Source organism: Pyrus communis, chromosome 1 (assembly GCF_041283825.1).
Source record: "Pyrus communis isolate YQ-2024b chromosome 1, ASM4128382v1, whole genome shotgun sequence".
In the NCBI taxonomy this organism is placed as follows: Eukaryota; Viridiplantae; Streptophyta; class Magnoliopsida; order Rosales; family Rosaceae; genus Pyrus; species Pyrus communis.
This window is the reverse complement of record NC_142565.1, coordinates 2,143,565-2,162,502: the sequence shown is the minus strand read 5'-3', so window position 1 is coordinate 2,162,502 and position 18,938 is coordinate 2,143,565. Positions and strand designations below refer to the sequence as shown.

Genomic DNA, 18,938 nt, shown 5'->3' with positions numbered 1-18,938 from the left:
TCTAGAGTCTTTTCTTTTCTTACCCTTTGTCTTTTCCTTGGTTCATTAACAATTTCAGAATGTTTTCTTTTCTCATCTTGAGAATGACTAGTAGCCGGATTAGAGGAAGGTGTTTGATCATTCTCTTTTCTAGATATTGAGTAGTCATTATAAAATTTATTTTCTATAAATTCGACATCTCTAGACTCAACTACTATATTTGAGTCTAAATTAAGCAACCTATATGCCTTTGAATTTTTTACATATCCTACAAATATGTTTTTAATTCCTCTTGGACCTAACTTGGATCTCTTAGGATCGAGTGCCTTATAAAAAGCTACACAACCCCATACTCTCAGATATGACAAATTTGGTTTGCTTCCTTTCCAAATTTCATATGGTGACACATGTGTCTTTGTAGATGTAATTCTATTGTGTATATGGCATGCAGTAAACAATGCTTCACCCCATAAATATTTTGGAGTATTAGCATTAATCATCATAGAATTAATCATTTCAATGAGTGTCCTATTTTTGCCAAACTATTTTTGTTGTGGTGTATAGGGTGCAGTTCTTTGATATATAACACCATGCTCTTCACAAAAAATATTAAATTCATGTGAAAAATATTCACCACCTCTATCACTACGAAGACATTTAATTTTCCTTCCTTTTTGGTTTTCAATTTCAGCTTTATAACGCTTAAAACACTCAAAAGCTTCATCTTTATTAGACAATAAATAAACATAAGTGAACTTAGAACAATCATCTATAAATGTGATAAAATATCTTTTTCCTCCTCTTGTTAAAATACCATTGAATTCACATATGTGAGAATGTATTAAGTCGAATAAATTTGTATTTCTTTTGGCAGTTGGAAAATGTTTCTTAGTCATTTCGCTTGAATACATGTTTCACATTTATCATTATAATCATCATTGCAAGCAATTAAACCAAGTGTGCACATGTATTTTAAAGATCTAAAATTTATATGTGCTAAACATGAATGTCATAAATGAGAGGAAAATTCAACAATATAAGCAGAAAAATTCACTTTATTATTAATACTTAGTTTGAACATCTCATCACAGGAATACCCCTTCCCAACAAACATCCCATTTTTCGACATTATTAACTTGTTGAACTCTATAATAGTCTTTATACCATTCTTACATAATAAATTTGCAGGTGCACAAGATTCTTTCTAAGTTCTAGAACATGCAGTACATTAAGCAACGTCAATTTCTTCCCAGAAGTAAACTGAAGTTCAACATTTCATTTTCCTAGAGCTTTGGTGGAATTATGATTCCCCATTAAAACCTCTTGATTGTTCGTTGATGCTTCATATGTCTTGAACTGTGCCTTGTCATTGCACACATGTATAGTAGCCCCTAAGTCGAGTCACCAATCGGAGGTTTTATTGCCTCTGCCATATTCAATTCAGTAATCATGCCAATATGCATCATTGATACTATTGCAACAATGTTATCAATTCCAGAGTTTTCCACCATATTTGTGCTATTGGTCTTATTGGCATATTCCTCATTTACTTTTCTGTGTCTACAATCATGAATGTAATGACCTTTCTTTCCATAATGGTAGCAGACACCATTTGCATTCTTTTGATTGTTGTTGAAATTGGTCGTCTTAAACTTCCCTTTGTCAATTTTGACTATGAAGTTCATTTTATATTTGCTTCCTTCGACAATGTGAACTTTAGAGGAATCTTGATTTGCAAAATTCTTATCACAATTTCGAGTTTCCTCTTCAATTTGAACACCCTTTTGCAAATCCTCCAAACTAATATCTTTCACCATGTGTAGAAGTTTCTTTCTATAGTTATTCCATGTTTGGGGTAATTTTACCATAATAGCCCCAACTATCATAGGATTCGGAATAACTATTTTAAGTTCACGAAGCTTTGAGACCAAGACCAACAATTCATGAACTTGGTGTAGGATGGGTTGGTTATCAAACATAGTGAATTCATAATATTTGAACATTAAAAATTTATCGGTACCTCTTTTTTCTGTTGTGTACTTGTGTTCACGTGCTTCCCAAATTTCCCTTAGAGATTGAATGTGTGTGTACATGTCATATAAGCGATCATATAATGTGCTCAAGATGTGTCATTGACATACCAATTCATCTTCTTCACGCTTCTTTTGATCGATAACTATTTTGTCTGAGTCTTTGTCACTTGGTTCACGAATCGGATCCAACACATATATGATATTTAGAACAGTAAGCATGAAAAATGCATCTTGTCCTTGTATCGGGTGAAATTTGATCCATCAAATTTGTCTAGCTTGTAGACATCTTGATTGATAATCTTCAAAGCCATGTTATCATATTTGTTCTCCATGACGAAAATAACACTTTAAGATTGTTAGAGTAAATGTAGAAATATAGAGAATAATCCAAATGATGACTTTAAGGTACAACTTGAATCGTTTCCTTAAAGTGTTATTTGCCCCCACTCAAATGAGTTTGCTAAAGGGTTCTTGGCAAATCACTTCCAAGATATAATAAAGTATGGAATATTCAATTAGCAAAACTGAATTATATTCCCTAAGAAATAACTAGAAAGAAATTGTATGAATGTGATGGAGAAAGAAGAGAGTAAGCAATGTAGAAACAAATTTCTGAAATTGTGTGTGAAACATTATGCCACAATAGGTATTTATAGGCATTAAACCACTCATTCATCGAGTCCTTTCATTTTAGTTGAAGATATACAACCATTCTTAATAGTGGTGACCCAAAAGACATGTATTCTATTTAGAATTTTCAGAAAATCAATTTGACTAATTACATCTTTTAATTCCACTCATACAATTTGAGTAAGCATCATATCTTTTTAACTAAAAATTGTAACCATTCAACAAGATATACAAAAGGTTGAATGAAACCCAACCTTTTGTTAAGATTGCCGACTGTAACTTGCTGCATGTTGCAGCACCACACACATTTTGCACAATGCAACACCAAATCATATATATATATATAGCACAATAGAACGGGAGAGGCAATAAGTGTTGAATGGTTGAGTTTCATTCAACCTTTTGTATATTTTGTTGAATGGTTACAATTTTTATTTAAAATATATGATGCTTATTCAAATTGTATTAATAGAATTAAAAGATGTAATTAGTCAAATTTATTTTCTGAAAATAGAAGGGGAGTGGCAATAAGTGTTGAATATTCAAGAATATATATATATATATATATATATATATATATATATATATATATATATATCTTTTAATTCTATTAATACAATTTGAGTAAACATCATATATTTTAACTAAAAATTATAATTATTCAACAAGATATATAAAAGGCCGAATGAAACTCAACTTTTTGTAAAGGTTGCCGACTGTAACTTACTACGCGCTACAGCACCATACACATACTGCATTCAGATGGCCTGCCGCTAGTACTCTAGCCCCTCTAGGCACTTGGGCCCTACGATCTTATCACTCCTAGTCCTTATTGTAAAAGTCTCTAATTTTCACCCTAATTTTGGAGCAGTTTTTATGTACGACCGTACGCATGCATGCAGCTTTCTAGGTCATAGTTTGGACCCGGTCTTTACCCTATACAGGGGGCCGGGTTCGGTGTGTGTAATCGTCCAGTCACGTGTTCATCAGTCATTTCTTAAGAGTTTCTCCTTTTGCCTTAGAGTCATTCAATTAATTTTTTATTCATTAATAAAACCTTTCAAGTGGCATCTCATTGTAAGCCATATTGAATATTTGGAAATTAGCGGCTTGTTATACTGAATAAAAAGCAAAAGAAACAAATATCATGACAATTAAATGAGCAAAAGATATGACCGAACCGGTTTTTAATTTGAAATCTCAAGGGGATGAGTTTTTTAGGACCTGTGAGTTTTATTTCACTACGAAGACAGAAGACAAGTATAATCACAAGCATTACATATCGAAATTTACTGGAGCGTATTTGGACAATTTTCGGCATTCATAGGATCAAACAAGTAGGCATTTGGGACACTATGGCGTTTAAGCCAAAAAACACATCTATATGCTACTAGACCACTAAAAATGAGTACTCAAAAGATCAAAACTTAATGGGTGTCAAAAGTACTCAACTTTTTCTTTTTGGAGTGTATTTGGACTGTTTCGGCATTCATGGGATCAAACGAGCATCGTGTGACACATTTCAAAACTTATGCAAATAAACACATATAATATGCTACTAGACTTTTGAGAATGAGTACAAAAGATGAAAAGCTTATTAGGTGTCAAAAGTACACAATTTTTCTTTGTGGAGTATATTTGGACTGTTTTCAACATTCATGAGATCAAACGAGCATGTGTTTGACATATTTTGAAAGTTCAACAAGTAAACACATCTAATATGCTACTAGACCACTAAGAATGAGTACTCAAAATATAAAAAATTTCAAGAGAGCAACATACTGATATTCTTACTCATGGAGTATATAGTAAAGTGTTTCAAGACTCACTTATCAAGTTAGGCATGCTCATATCTATGCACCAACTTTAAGAGGAGTGTTGATCTTCATGTAAATATTCTAGGAGTCCTATGTTTGGTAGATTTAGGATTTGTAATTAATTGTGATCTTTAGCATTTAGTTTTTCTATCTTTTGTAGATTACCGTCCTTGTATCGTTGATTAACTTCCTTGTATTGTACAATCCCTTCCTTACATTGTAGATTCCCTTCCTTCCTTGTATTGTAGATTACCTTCCTTGTAATTAATTGTAAATTTTAGGATTTACTTTCCTAGTTCAATAAGGCTTGTGTGCCTGTATTGTATATATTATAAACTCTATTTATAAGATGGATAAACTAACGAGACATAGAGAGAGAGAGAGAGAGAGAGAGAGAGAGAGAGAGAGATGGAAACCATTCTTCTAGTTTTCGTCAACGCCATCGTCATGGCACTTCTGTATATTTTCTGCAGATTAATATTTTCTCTCTGGGGTTTCCCAATTCTTGCGTACAGGAGGCTCAAGAAAAATGGGTTGGATGGTCCCTCTCCAAGGTTTCCATTCGGAAATCTGAGTGAGATGAAAAAGAAGACCACCAATTTTCGAAGTTCAAATATCTCCCATGACATACACTCAACTCTTTTTCCTTTTTTTACTCGATGGCAAAACTCTTTCGGTAAGTAAACTCACACGTTTAAGTGCCCATTTGATAACCATCTGCAAAACACATTTGCATGCCCAAATATTCATGTCAATAAATGATAAATATTTGTATAAAATGCTTGATTTGTGTTTGTGTATATTTGCAGGAAAGACGTTCGTTTATTGGTTGGGGACTGAGCCATTTTTGTACATAGCAGATCCAGAGCTACTGAAAAAACTGTCTGCGGAGGTGACAGCAAAGAACTGGGGGAAGCCAGCAGTGTTCCGACGCGATAGAGCCCCGATGTTCGGCAATGGCCTAGTCATGTCCGAAGGGGAAGACTGGGTTCGTCACCGCCATGTTATCACTCCTGCCTTTAACCCAACAAACTTAAGGGTATACACTTTCGCTCTTTCTATATATATATATATGCAGAGCAAACGCATACTATATCAGACACAGTACTTGATATTATGCTTTGCCCATTTTCGCTTTGTTTATGAATTCAGGCAATGGCGAGCTTAATCGTGGAGACCACCATCAAAATGCTAGACAATTGGAAAGATTCCGGTGCTCAAGAAATCGACGTCGAGAGAGAAATCACAGCAACCGCCGGAGACATCATCGCCAAGACCAGCTTTGGCATCAGCTACCAAAGTGGGCGCCTAGTGTTCGAAAAACTAAGATCCTTGCAAATGACACTCTTCAAAACGAACCGTCTTGTGGGAGTTCCTTTCGGACCAATTATGCACCCTAAGGAAACCCTAGAGGCCAGAAAACTTGGGCAAGAAATCAACCAATTGTTCTTGTCAATCATTGACGAAAGGCGAAAATCCATCAAAGGGTTGACACCGCAGTGCGACCTGCTTGGCTTGTTGCTTGAGGAGAGTGAACGAGGCTTCACAACACAAGAACTTGTGGATGAGTGCAAGACATTTTTCTTTGGAGGTCATGAGACAATTGCATTGGCAATCACATGGACAATGTTGCTTCTGGCCGCCCACCAGGATTGGCAACATCAATTGAGAGAGGAGTGTAGGGAAGTGGTCGGAGATAATAAAGAAATTGATGTGGACATGCTTTCCGGACTAAAGAAGGTAAAACTTTCCTTTGCCCGGTTTGGTAGGCTCGATGGGATAAGTTGTGGTCAATTAAAATGGAATTGAGTCTAGTCCATTGTTTGTTGTGTCACAATGTGAGATGGACGAGACTGGACATGATGGGTTGCAAATTCACAATAGAGTGAATTATTTAACCTATCCTTACACATGGGTTACAAGTCATGTTTTACAAGTTACTATCCATCAAATCCTATCCCTTGATCCAATTCCATCCAGCCCACCAAACGGACTGTTTTTGCCTTTTTATTTTCTCTGGTAAGATGCTTTTATTCAAACACCATAATTGATTGTGCTTAATTTAATGATGCAGATGGGATGGGTGATGAATGAAGCCTTACGACTATACCCTTCAGCACCAAATGCACAAAGGCAAGCCAAAGCCGACATTCAAGTGAGCGACGACCTGTCCATTCCGAGTGGAACAAACATGTGGATTGACATCGTCGGCATGCACCACGACCCAGCCCTGTGGGGCGAGGACGTCAATGAGTTCAAGCCGGAGAGGTTCAAGGACGACATCCACGGCGGGTGCAAGCACAAGATGGGGTACTTGCCTTTTGGGTTTGGGGGGAGAATGTGCATTGGTAGAAACTTGACTTTCTTGGAGTACAAGATAGTTCTAACCCTAATTCTAACTGGGTTTTCTTTTACCATCTCTCCAACTTATAGCCACTCGCCTTCCGTTGAGCTCACTCTGAGGCCTTCCTATGGCCTGCCTCTAGCACTTCAGCCCCTCTAGGCACTTGGGTTCTACGATCTTATCACTCCTAATCCTTATTGGAGAGTAGCAGCATTGATATCTTGAATAAAAAGCAAAAGAAACAAATACGCATATAGTTCAACTTGCAAAGGATATTTGCAGCCCGTCCTTCCGTGCAAGTTTTATTTCACTTCGAAGACAGAAGACGAGTATAATCACAAGCAGCACTACAGATAGAAGAGAATGTGAGAAACGATCATTTAAACGTCATACAAACTATCCTTTAAGTAGTCTCAATCAGTCACATGGTCTAGCACATTTTAGTGTGATATTACTATTCGCATTTATTTGATCTCTGAGAATTGAAACGGAGTAACTCTAAAAAAGAGGTAAACTTGGTGGAAAGCGGACATGCATCCATTGCCTCTCGTGTGCCGCCAAATGTTGCCAGCCAATCTCATCGAGCAAGGAAATCTTCAGGTCGTAGAACTTCTTCTTGGGAGGTTCCCCATCGTCTTGAATTACGTCATTCAGAACCTGCACTTGTAAATATGATCAGTTAGAAAAACTGTTCCTCTTTGACAATATTTCCAGGGAAATACAAACCTTGAAACTACAAATGACTAGAGGACCAGATTGTATGTTTCTAGAGCGCTTTGAATTCTTTTTGGGTTTATTGGCTTGGAACTTATTATATTAATGTGTTTATTGAGCTGACGTACAATTAGAATTACTCGAGCAGTTCAATCAAAAGGCCTACCAGAAAGTGCAAATGATACTGATCCTATGAGATTATACATGGTTTTGGGTGAGATGCAGTGCGCTTTTCCAAAGCTTAAGATGGGAAAGAGCAAAATACCTTCAGTGCTGTTCCAAGCCTTCCAGAACGTTTCTCACGTAGTACTGAGAGAGTTCCGTATTTGGAGGACTTCATTTCAACCCATTTTTGAAGTTCTTTAAAGTTGCTTTCAAACAAATCTGAGCCTGGTTTCAAAAGATCTTCAATCTTCTCTCCCCCTTCTGCACCTTCAGCCTTTGCAGGCTTGTCACCCAGCAACAATAATCGGTAAGTTTGTACTCCATTTAATTGTTAGAGATACATAAATGAAAATTAGGAGATGCATTTAAAATAAATGCATATGAAGGTTGCCACTACCGAATAAATGGGTATAAGAAACAAATGGACTGTAATACTTGAATGGAAAAAAGAGTGTAGTGAGTTCTCGGTCAGTATTCATAGGTATGGAGAACTGATCGCATATTAAAAAGTACGTATAGTCATACCCGCATGGCAATTGTAAAAGCTTTTCTGTGAAAAATGGAAGAAAACAAAAGTTCCTCACAATTTTAAAGCTCAACATCCTAGAAAGAAGTAAGCTTTACGTTAACCAAACATACAACCACCTCATGCTGACCCAACTCAAATAAAATCTGAGTCTGACCGTGTAACTTTCACATACTTTATACCAAACTTTTAAAAACAGAAGATTAACCTTAGATGACTATGAAAGTACTTCGAAGGAAATAACTATTCCAACCTGCAAAGATTCAATCTCTGCCAGTGCCAGTCCTTTCTGGTACAATGCCTCTGCTAATTGATCACGAGTTGTCTCCATCTTCTTTTTAATTTTCTATAACAAGAATCGGTACTAGTTATTATTAACCTATAAACAAATTTATGAAAAAATCTTGTAAGATTTATTGATTCTCTGAAATAATTTTGGCATCTTCACAACAGTTTCCAGAAAGACGGAATGAAAAGCAAGTATGATTTAACACATAGCACACCTCTGCCTCTTCATCATCGGGATCGCTTCTTAGTGCAAAAAATTTGGCCAGCTCGTCTCTATCAACGCTGTCAACCACCTCATTCGCTGCATCAATTACCTGCAAAGCAGAGGATGTGATAACTGCAGCTATTAGATCACCGCATAAACAAACCCCGCAAGCATATACATTTAAGTTCACAACCTTGAACTTAGAAAGGTTGTATACACCTACAGTATTTACAAAGTATGAATCAGTTCATCATGTATTGAAAATAATGAAGACGGGTAACTCTTGCATGGGGATCCGATTGCCCTGATCAATTACCCTAAACCAAAACATTTGGTGAGGTATTCACCTGGCAACAAACCTCCCAACTTCCAAAAGTGGAACATAAATTATATTTCTTCACTTGCAAGGGATTAAAAATTTACAAAACTACATCATTCTTGGCCATATGGTTGTACTACACTACCTCTTTTTCATGGCAGACTTTGTCCTTGTCATTGCTCCGAGAAAGTACAGCTTCCAAGATCTTTGCAAACAGTGGGGTGTATTTAGGATATTCAGACTGAAAAGAGAAACACAAGTTACATACAACGAGTAAGTTATAGATGCTAAATAAACCTCAAGCATACTATGATAATTTCGATGGCTAGTCTCAACAGACTTAATCAGCAGATGCTCAATTGGAAACCAAATATATTATTAAATACATATCTATACATGCATTGACTATAAGTATAAATTAACAGGTCAAAATGTATAGTTCTGGAACAGATTTAGACTAAAAGCTCAAATGTGAGTGTCGTGTCCATGTGTAACATATGCAAAGTTGGTGACATGGCACTTAGAAGTGAGAGGCCCACTATCCACATTGAATGAAGCAAACTCAATATAAGAACCCTACCATATAGACAATGCCGGAAACTGAATTCAAAAAATCTTCCTTTACATGTCATCAAATGACCTAAAATAGCCAATGCCTGATCATACACACCTAAATCATTTAATCTATACCATAACAATACGAGGATATGAACTCTAACCTTAAGAGAAGACGATAATTTTTCCCACTCCAAACAATCTTCCTCAGTATCTTGCTTCAGGCTTGCAAGAACTTTAATCTTTGCATCTCGAACCTGATTAACAAAGTAAAAACAATAAGCATAACATCTCAGGTGGAAAGATTTGTGAACCTCAGAATCTGACAGGAAGACATGGAGCTTTTATAATAAAAATGCCAAAGTAAAGAATAAAATAAGGACTCGCTAGACAAATCTGTTACCAACTTTGAAAAGCCGTAAATAATGGTAACTGTATGCACATGCTCAGTTCTAGAAGTGCCACACAAATATCAGGTTTCTCAGATTGGTATGAACCACTTGAAAAAGAAAAAGATAGCACCTTAGGAAGCAATATCTATTATTTAGTTAAGTCAGTGAATTTTACTACAAATGTCCACACAAGTGTCGGATAAAGGTGGGAATGAGTAGCATGCTTTCAACTTTTCCAATTTCAAAATCAGAAGTTACCAACAAATTTTACCCAAAGTAACCCGTATAAAGATCTGATGCATAGACAACAGATGAAGTAACCCGCATAAAGATCTGATGCATCGAGAACAGATGAAGCAACCTGCATAAAGATCTGATGCATCCATAACAGATTAAGAAACTAATGTGCCTTACATACCTCTTCTTTTAACCGCTCAGAAACAGGCTTGGTGGAAGTAGAAGAACCTTTTTCTTTGTCCTCGTCCATCTGCAATTGTAATGAAAACTATTTATACACACATGTTTTTGTTGGCTAAATAACTAATGAAAACAGTAGATCTAACCAAAGCTCAAGTCAGCTGGTCAGTCACATGAGAACATATATAATGTTGTCTTAGGACACCGAGGATTATATATAAAACCTTATTTGGTGGCACTATATAAGAAATCTGATAAGACACAGGGTTCTTTAGCGGATTTTTTCCCTCTCCCTTATCAACATATGACAGCTTCCCGTACGAGATAGCTCCAAGTAATACAGATCCTTGTGAAGAAAACTGCAAAACATATCACTAGCATTAAAATCAGCGCTTACATCAAATTAAAAATAAATATATAAATAGAACAATACCTTTAGAAGCTTGTCTTTGGATGGTGGACCCAAATAGAATGCTTCTTTTTTCCTACCAAAGATCAAGAAGTTAAATACCATTGCAAAATGATGTCATTAAACCACAAGAACAAATTATTCAGCCGCATACCCTGGGACTAATACTGAAGACTTAAAACTACCGTTTCCCATCAAAGGGCCATCAGGTTGGGAGAAGAAGCTCAACCGGATTACATCCTGGTTTGAAAAGAAATAAGAACATTTAATAAGTAATGAAACATAGACGCATTGACCCAGGGGTATAAATATTACAGATAATCTTCTACAATTTTGATTATAAGAGAGTTATATTAAGAACAGCATATCACTATATAGAATAACTCTACCTTCTCTTCCAAATTTCTCTCGATGAACAACACCAGCTGCTTCAGTTTTTCCAAGTATTGCACATTGTCATGTCTAAGGTTGAAACACCTCGTATTAGATGATGTTTGAATAGCAGCAAGTTTTGTTAATCTAGTAGAAAATTGACTTATGCCTAATGCAGCCTTCCAGTGTTAATGTCCATGGTGGCAAACAATGCCAGGTATATTCATATTAAGATAATTTCACATTAAAGAATAACTTCAACAAACTAACAAAGGAAACTGAAAGATGATTATTGATAGTAAAATAAGTCCTAATTGCAGGTAAATAAAAGCATGCATGGGCATGCTGGTTATGTGTTGTCTCAAAAAGAGGACAATACCTTAGATATAGCCGCAAATTGTAATCTCCCTTGGGCAGTCTTGATTTACTTGGATATATGTCACCCATTGCATATATACGCTATGATCAGAAATGGAAGAAAGTAAGAAATTCTAATGAAAGAGTACACTCAAAGGATTCCAATGATTAAACATGTACACGTGATAATTGGGATGAGGAAAATGCATCCTTAACTTCCCTGTTGTAGCAAAATATCAAAATTTCATATTCAACTATGACAAAAACAACGCTCAAAAGTACCTTGTTTGCATCAGAGATCATATAAAATTGAGACTCAAATTTGGTGTCATATACGCGATTGTTAAGTAATGGAACTTGAGGCTTTACTTCTGCTCCGTCTTCCAATTTGATCTTGTAGCTGCATGAACCAGAAGAGAAAGGATTTATTACTGTAAAACTCAATGCGCAGACTTCTAAGTAATGAACATCAGATCATAACTCACGTTAAAGTAAGTGCCATAATACGTTTTTCTGAGGGTAGTTTGTCACGATCTGTTGAGAGTGAACAAAGTTTAGACTCAACCGGCCGGTATGGAATTCTTATCTGCAAATTGATCTCAAGGGGAAAAGATAATATATTAGCACACAAGGGTACCGAGCAGTTAAGAAACTCGTATAACTATCATCATCTATAATAGGGAAGCAACTTCACCTTGTTTAGAATAGCAACCGGTGCAAGTGTCTCAGAAGCCAGTAGAGCTTCAGCTTCAATTCTGGTTGGCCCTTCACTTCCATCAAGCACTACTTCATCTTTATTAATGCTAATTCCATGAAACACAATCTGAAAGTTATACAAAACCCATTTGTAAGGCTCTCTAATGAAGTTCATTATAAGATGCTTCTTGCCTTTTTGTCGCTGAAGAAACCGCATTACTGATGAAAAAACTAAAATTAAGTAGTTATTAAAGGTTTTAGATTTATATCTAAAATAACAGAATAGACTTTCAATGAATGATAAAAATTCAGTTGAACAAATAGAACAAAGTATATCGGTTGGGTGAAAATGCAACCTCAGAATAATAGAGAAATCTAGAAAGTTAACCACAATCCAAATTCATGCCATCATCAGTAAATGTAGAAAGCTAAAAGAATTTGGTTAGTAAACAATAAAGCATTTGCAATTTTAATATCCCAACCCCAGATATTAACAGCATACCTCAAAATCCACAACAGTTGTTTCAATGCTTCCTATGCCACTAGACCAAAATTGAGCAATAGCTAATTCCATTGTTTGACCACCCACAACAGGAAATGAAAAGCTTTTGGCAGCAGGAGATGAGAATGTTACAACACTCTCCCATTTAAGAGGCCTTTGCAGGGGACATAGCTGGTCATTGCAAGCATGTTAATGTAGATTTAGACCATCTGATATAAGTTTTAACTGCAAGCTGTACCTGAACAGCGTCAATAAAAAATCTTCTTGCTGTATCAAATCCTGATGTTCGCATAGTTGCTTCAACCCATGTAGCACCAAGAGGTACTTCTATAAATCTCCTTTCTATGTGGCCTAACATCAAGAAGAGGAATTGCTACCATGAAAGAATTGTCCATATGATCCACACCATCCAATCAAAAACACAAGTCGCATGCTCATACCTGGCAAAAATGACATCCTAGAGAATGACAACAGTGGAGGTCGACTTATCACAGCTATAGGCTTTGTCATGGTAACAGGGATTCTGAAAAGAGGGCCGCGCCATGGTGCTTTACAATCAACACCATACAGTTCGAAATAGTGCAGACCTTCACTAACGTTGGTGGGATCCACTACTATGCTGAAAATAACGAAAGAGGAACTTGTAAATGATGATGAATAAACTGATACTCAACTTGTCCAAAATCTAACGACAGCACAAAAACCATTTATAAAGTATCGTGCAAGTAGCTTATGCACATGCGGCTTTGTTCCATGTGCATGCACATTTTGATGCATATATGTTCCAATGATGGAAATTTATATCAACATAAGGGTCAAGACCCTGCCCATTCACTCTGTTTTGGGGACTAGTTCACAAGTAATTGGCTATGCCATCATTTGAGAGAAGGCAGCTCCCACAAGCATATACACTCACAAGAAACTATGTTCTATTCTATATTCCAAGCCAAATATAAAAGTATGACGCCGAATGTAAAAGTTTGACAACACACAAATAAGTGCATGCAATGCAACAGCTGATTCAGGCATTCTTTAATGGTATAGCAACCACATGTGTGAATTAGCATAGCAGAACATCAAGTTCGTTAATTTCACAGATGAAGAAAACCAGGGGAATTCTTAACAGAAAAAAAGAAAAAAACAGTAACAAGTAAATTATAGCATACATGTGGACAAATTAATATGAAAAAGGCAATTTGAAGTAGTGCTAACTAACTTGAAGCTACGCCCATTATGGGTAAGAAGGAGAAAATCAGGAGCCCTCAAAACTGCCTTCTCACTGGAATGTAGCTCAATACACTCTTCAAAAGGAACCAAATCTTCCAAATTACTAGCACCTTCATGGAATTTTGGTTCAACTTGCACTGTCCACTGTTAGAAAAACCACATCAGCTATGATAGAATTGGTAAATGCTATGAAAGTGGAAACAGGGACCGAAAGAAATGTTTCAAAAGTTGATCTTAGCAAGTTTAAATAAAAAGAAAGTAAACTTATAATAGGAGGGAGGCAAGTTGAAATCAAAAGAGATATTATAAACATATCACAAAACTTGACTCTTGAGTTCAAGATAGCGTCACCACGTATCAAGCCATAGCTGGTAACACTAATTATGCAACAACTGCATAATGAAAAGAACTAACCCATAACCTCAGATTGATAACATTCTACACAGAGAAATTTGTTGCCTCTCAGGTGTAAAAATAATCTCACCTCGGTAGATTGTTGGAAAGCACTAGCCTCCCTTAAGTAAATTCCTCGTGATGTAGGAGCTGTCATCAAATCACACAACAAGGTAAGTTTGAAGCATCAACATAACTGCTAAAATCAAAAGAACAGTTCTCAAACATGGAACTCTTGCCAAAGCCTAATGACTAGTGCATTAAAAATGAAACCTGACTATAAAAATGAAGATCCATGATATCGGACTTAATACCAACATGCAGTAAGGGCATCAGCAAATCTAACAAAAGTTTGACAAATTTAGCCTTTTCTGTAGGAGACATGTTTTAACAATTTTTAAAATCACAAGAGAATTTTGGAGAATATTATCCCATCATGAAAGATAATAAGAATTCTCATGCTAAATCAAGCGAACAAATCTGGGCTTTTCAATGAAGTGTGCAGGCAGTGGGGGCATGAAACTTACTTGTTTTACCAGATTGGTTTATCTTTATCTGATACCAAACACTTGGTACATCCCGGCTCTGCCTTAGGTATTCATGTGCTCTGATAATCAGTAAACAAGCAAGATATCTATCAAAATTATATGCATATATCTATAGTAGGAGACAGTGCAGGCTTAGATCAAAAGTCTAACTTGTCAACTTGCATAAGCCCTTGTCCAGTTGATAGTTTATCTTCAGGCAAACTGCCTATAGGAACAGATGTATTCTCAAGAGCCTTCCTTACACTGTATGGACTCACAGGAATACCCTCAGCCTGCAGAAAACAATAGATTTAAGAAGTTACACCAAAAAATACATATTTGTACCAACAATGTCAAAAGAGCAGACGCCAAGATTACTAATGCATAACACAAGTACCTTCATTGCACTAACAAGCAATGCAATTCCCCCACAAGCAGATGGAGATGACATTGATGTTCCATTCATGAGCATGCGTCGCTGAAGAGTCCATGTAGGAACAGGAGCAACAGCTGCACCAGGAGCACTTATACAGACACCAAGAGCTCCATCACTGGTTGGCCCACGGCTAGACCTGCATATCAACCATACAATCTCATGGAACCAGAAGACCAACTTAAATGAAGCCGAAAGAGGGAACTCTTGTTTAACATTGAAAGTCATAAGAAGGAAGTTAATATACCAAGTGTACTCAAGCCCTTCACCTGGAGCTTCAACTACACAATGAGCACCAGCAGCCATTGCAGGAGAGACATATGCACCAACTCCTATAATGCTTGATGTGGTACCACCAGGTGCTCCAACAGTGCTCAATGCTGGCCCATTATTGCCAGCACTACTCACAAATATCAGATGGTGCTTGTTCACAGCCTAGTTTAGCACCAATGGGTAGAATATAACATGTGTGAGAGCATGAAAGATAAAAGGACAGAAAAAAAAAATAAGCCGTTATCAAGGACAAAGTCACAAATTTAGAAATGATACTTCATTAACGAGGTCAACAAAACGCCCATAGTCTGGCAGCAGTGTAGCTTCTCCATAACTCATGTTGATCAAATCACATTTATGCTGCAGAAAACATTGTAAAAGCCATCATGATAATCATCTATAAAAGGCATTGGAGTCTACTAGTATCACAATGCTGAATCCTAAACAAGACTTGGGCAATACTAAAATTATTGATTATCTTAGAGTTATTAGAAAATAACAGAATTTAAAAGCACCTCCACAGACTTGGGCAATACTAAAATTGTTGATTATCTTAAGAGTTATTAGAAAATAATTGAATTTAAAAGCACCTCCACAGCAGCAATCAGGGCTCGAGTCAACCCAGTTCCAGTCTCCATTAAACCTAAACGTGAGTCTCCAATCTTACAAGATATTATTTGTGCTCCAGGTGCAACTCCATTCAACAGGGGTTCCTAAGAACAAGACATGTATCATAAGTATATTACCCTAGCATTGAAAAAAAAGTGCAGTAAATGTAGCCTGCATAATAGTACCTTCGGGTGGAAAGCAGTAGCGATACCAGCAACATGAGTGCCATGTGGATGGCAATCTGTTACAATACTTAGAATATTCCCTTCATCGTACACATTAGCAACAAATGTACAGGCATCTAATTTGCTAAAAACACCATATTTTCGTTCTATCCTGTAAAAAAGTTTATATAAGTAACTACTAACTAACAAATTCTATATAATAGATCCATTATCATGGCCACTGTACTGGAAACTAAAACACCAAAGACAAATAAATTTGCAACTCAAAATCAGATGAAAAATGTGGTGTTGAGAAAATTAGGATACTTTATTACAATAAGTTTCTTTGTCTCAACTTTCTAACAAAACTTCCAATAAACCAACCCAACCATACCTATAATTAGTTAGGGGCACAAAGTTTGCAAGTTTTCCACAATCTGGGTCATCCTCAAGAGTCTGTGTGTCAAGGGCAACCCTCCATACTTCTCCATCATGCCATACAACAGCATCTATGACAGGCCCTTTGTCATCATAGCTCTAGAAGACAAAAAATTACTACCATTAAGAGTTGCATAGGAATTTATTTTTATTTTGTTAAAATAAATTTTGCACTCACATCAGCTTGCTTTTGTAGGTAATCAACTCTATTTTGCAGGTCCTCGCGAGCTCTTTTCAAGTTAACATCATCCAATCTGCTGTGTTTCTGAAAATAGTAACAGAGTAACTTACATATTTAGGAGCAACATAATGCAAGCATGCAGGAGACTGCAAGCATGCAGGAGACTACCTGTGCTAACCATGTATTTTGAGGGAAGCAGCTGGAAAGCTTTACATAGAATTGATCAGATTATGGTGAACTATGTTAGAGATGCTTTCCAACATTAACAGATGTACATTTCAAATGATAGATAGCAGTTAAATCCATCCCCTTTCTACGCAGGTACAGTATTACAACAAACTAACTTGAACAAGAAGGTATAAAAACTAATAGACTGAGAGGCCATTTCCCAGTGAAAAGAAAACAATTTTACATGAAATTGGAATAATAACCATTTTCGTTTAGTTAACACTTTCAGTTGAGTTTATGGTATGCTTACACAAAATTAACAGCACAGGATGAAGTACGTAAGTCATATTTATTCCCAGTAAAGAAATTAAGAAGCATCATGTTCAAAAACCTGATCAAACTCTTGAAGATGTTTAACAGCCTTGGCAATTTCTTCTTGGTTTTGTTCATCCCATTTTTTCCTTTTTTCTTTCTGTCAGTGAAAACATAAAAGCAAAAGAGGGAAAATTCGTCATTATCATCTGAAGTGATGACAGAGACTACAAAGAAAATCCGAAAAAACAAATCAATGGGTCATAATGCTCACCTTCAAGCGAGAAGTCAACGTATTTGTAAATAGCTCATATACCAATTTATAGCCCACATGCCATTCACCGGAAGGATTTTTCCATGAAGAGTTGACAAACAGAGATGCTCCTGTATGAAACTTTGCATTAAAACCACGCATGGCAATTTTGAAAACAGGGCTTAAGATGGCTGTATAAATTAGATAGTTCTTTTCTATAAGCTAAAGATGTCCGTATAAACTCCGAAACCCGGTCAACCAAACATATAAACACAGGCTACAAAGCTCAAGAAACATAAATACATGCATACACACAAATAGATCGAGAAAATAACCTGAAGCTCCACGAATACAACCATCGTCATCGGCCTTGACTACCTTCGAAGTATCAACATCACCACTCCCGGTGCTGAAAAAACAGAAGGTATCAGATTAAATCAAGGGTTTTAGTAAATACCAATTCTTTGCTCAGATAAATTAGTTTAATCATAGTTACCAATCAAGAACATCTAGGACTTTCGGCTTTCCGTCTGACGTAACTTGTAATCCAGAAGCAGCTGGATCCACTCCAGAATCTGATTCAAAGTTTCAGTTCAAGTTTCAACAGCTTAATTTCCTCAGCTCAGAATATCAATCCAATACTTTCTTTCTTCTGTCAACTAAATTCTGAACTAATTTTCGTAATTACACCAAATCACAGCTATAATCACACGTTTCTTTCTTCTTAGATGAATCAAACAGAAAATATAAGTTTAGAATTAGAGCAACCTTTCTATAATTTTCTTTGCTTCCAAACGGAAACTAAGCGATTGAACTGAATAAGTTACCGAAGATAGCGATGAGGGCGCCGCGGCCGTCGTAGTTAGGATGCGCATCGATGAATCGATCGGCGCCAATCTCTTTCTTCGGCATGAGGGAGGCCAAGAACGTGGACTCGTTTAGCTTGAAATTGCTCAAAGCACCATTACTGTCCCCACCGCCTCCGCCAGCACCGCCGATTGCAGAGCAAGGCATTTCCCTCACCCTACCACCACTGCAACTTCTGCTGCTGCTGTAGCCACTCCACTCTCTCGCTCTCAGTCTTCTCGCTCTCGGTCTTCTCGCTTTGCCGAGATTTGTGTGCGTGATAATGAGTGTGAGAAATGACGAATGATGTAAGAGTCGCGACGAGGGCAAATGCGGCAATCTGAATAAAATAACAGGATTTTGCATCTTAAATTTAAGAAGGGCGGTTTGGTAA

General features: G+C 36.7%; 2 protein-coding genes across 3 annotated transcripts; one reads left to right on the top strand and one right to left on the bottom strand.

The window, feature by feature from the left end:
- Positions 1 to 4,428: 4,428 nt before the first annotated feature.
- LOC137719468 (cytokinin hydroxylase) lies at positions 4,429 to 7,676 on the top strand. The gene is made up of 4 exons (XM_068458505.2): positions 4,429 to 5,135; positions 5,269 to 5,498; positions 5,612 to 6,199; positions 6,534 to 7,676. Exons 1-4 carry the CDS (start codon positions 4,868 to 4,870, stop codon positions 6,960 to 6,962), a joined length of 1,515 nt encoding a protein of 504 aa, XP_068314606.2. The 5' UTR covers positions 4,429 to 4,867; the 3' UTR covers positions 6,963 to 7,676.
- Positions 7,183 to 18,861, bottom strand: LOC137719467 (tripeptidyl-peptidase 2). Of its 2 annotated transcripts, none has more exons than XM_068458504.2 (34): positions 18,526 to 18,861; positions 18,195 to 18,273; positions 18,034 to 18,107; positions 17,720 to 17,829; positions 17,525 to 17,605; positions 16,963 to 17,049; positions 16,741 to 16,883; positions 16,368 to 16,518; positions 16,164 to 16,286; positions 15,850 to 15,933; positions 15,548 to 15,735; positions 15,265 to 15,439; positions 15,039 to 15,160; positions 14,868 to 14,947; positions 14,432 to 14,490; positions 13,937 to 14,091; positions 13,161 to 13,339; positions 12,959 to 13,071; positions 12,721 to 12,891; positions 12,217 to 12,345; positions 12,008 to 12,108; positions 11,805 to 11,922; positions 11,545 to 11,624; positions 11,183 to 11,255; positions 10,948 to 11,033; positions 10,818 to 10,869; positions 10,609 to 10,743; positions 10,386 to 10,454; positions 9,740 to 9,832; positions 9,166 to 9,261; positions 8,712 to 8,810; positions 8,462 to 8,554; positions 7,783 to 7,956; positions 7,183 to 7,460 (listed from the first exon to the last, which is right to left on the bottom strand). In XM_068458504.2, the coding sequence occupies exons 1-34, from the start codon at positions 18,710 to 18,712 to the stop codon at positions 7,302 to 7,304; spliced, it is 3,918 nt and encodes a 1,305-aa protein (XP_068314605.2). In that variant the 5' UTR covers positions 18,713 to 18,861; the 3' UTR covers positions 7,183 to 7,301. The 2 variants fall into 2 exon arrangements, with proteins under 2 accessions (XP_068314605.2, XP_068314604.2); XM_068458503.2 differs by having other exon boundaries at positions 7,783 to 7,965; positions 18,526 to 18,852.
- Positions 18,862 to 18,938: the final 77 nt, after the last annotated feature.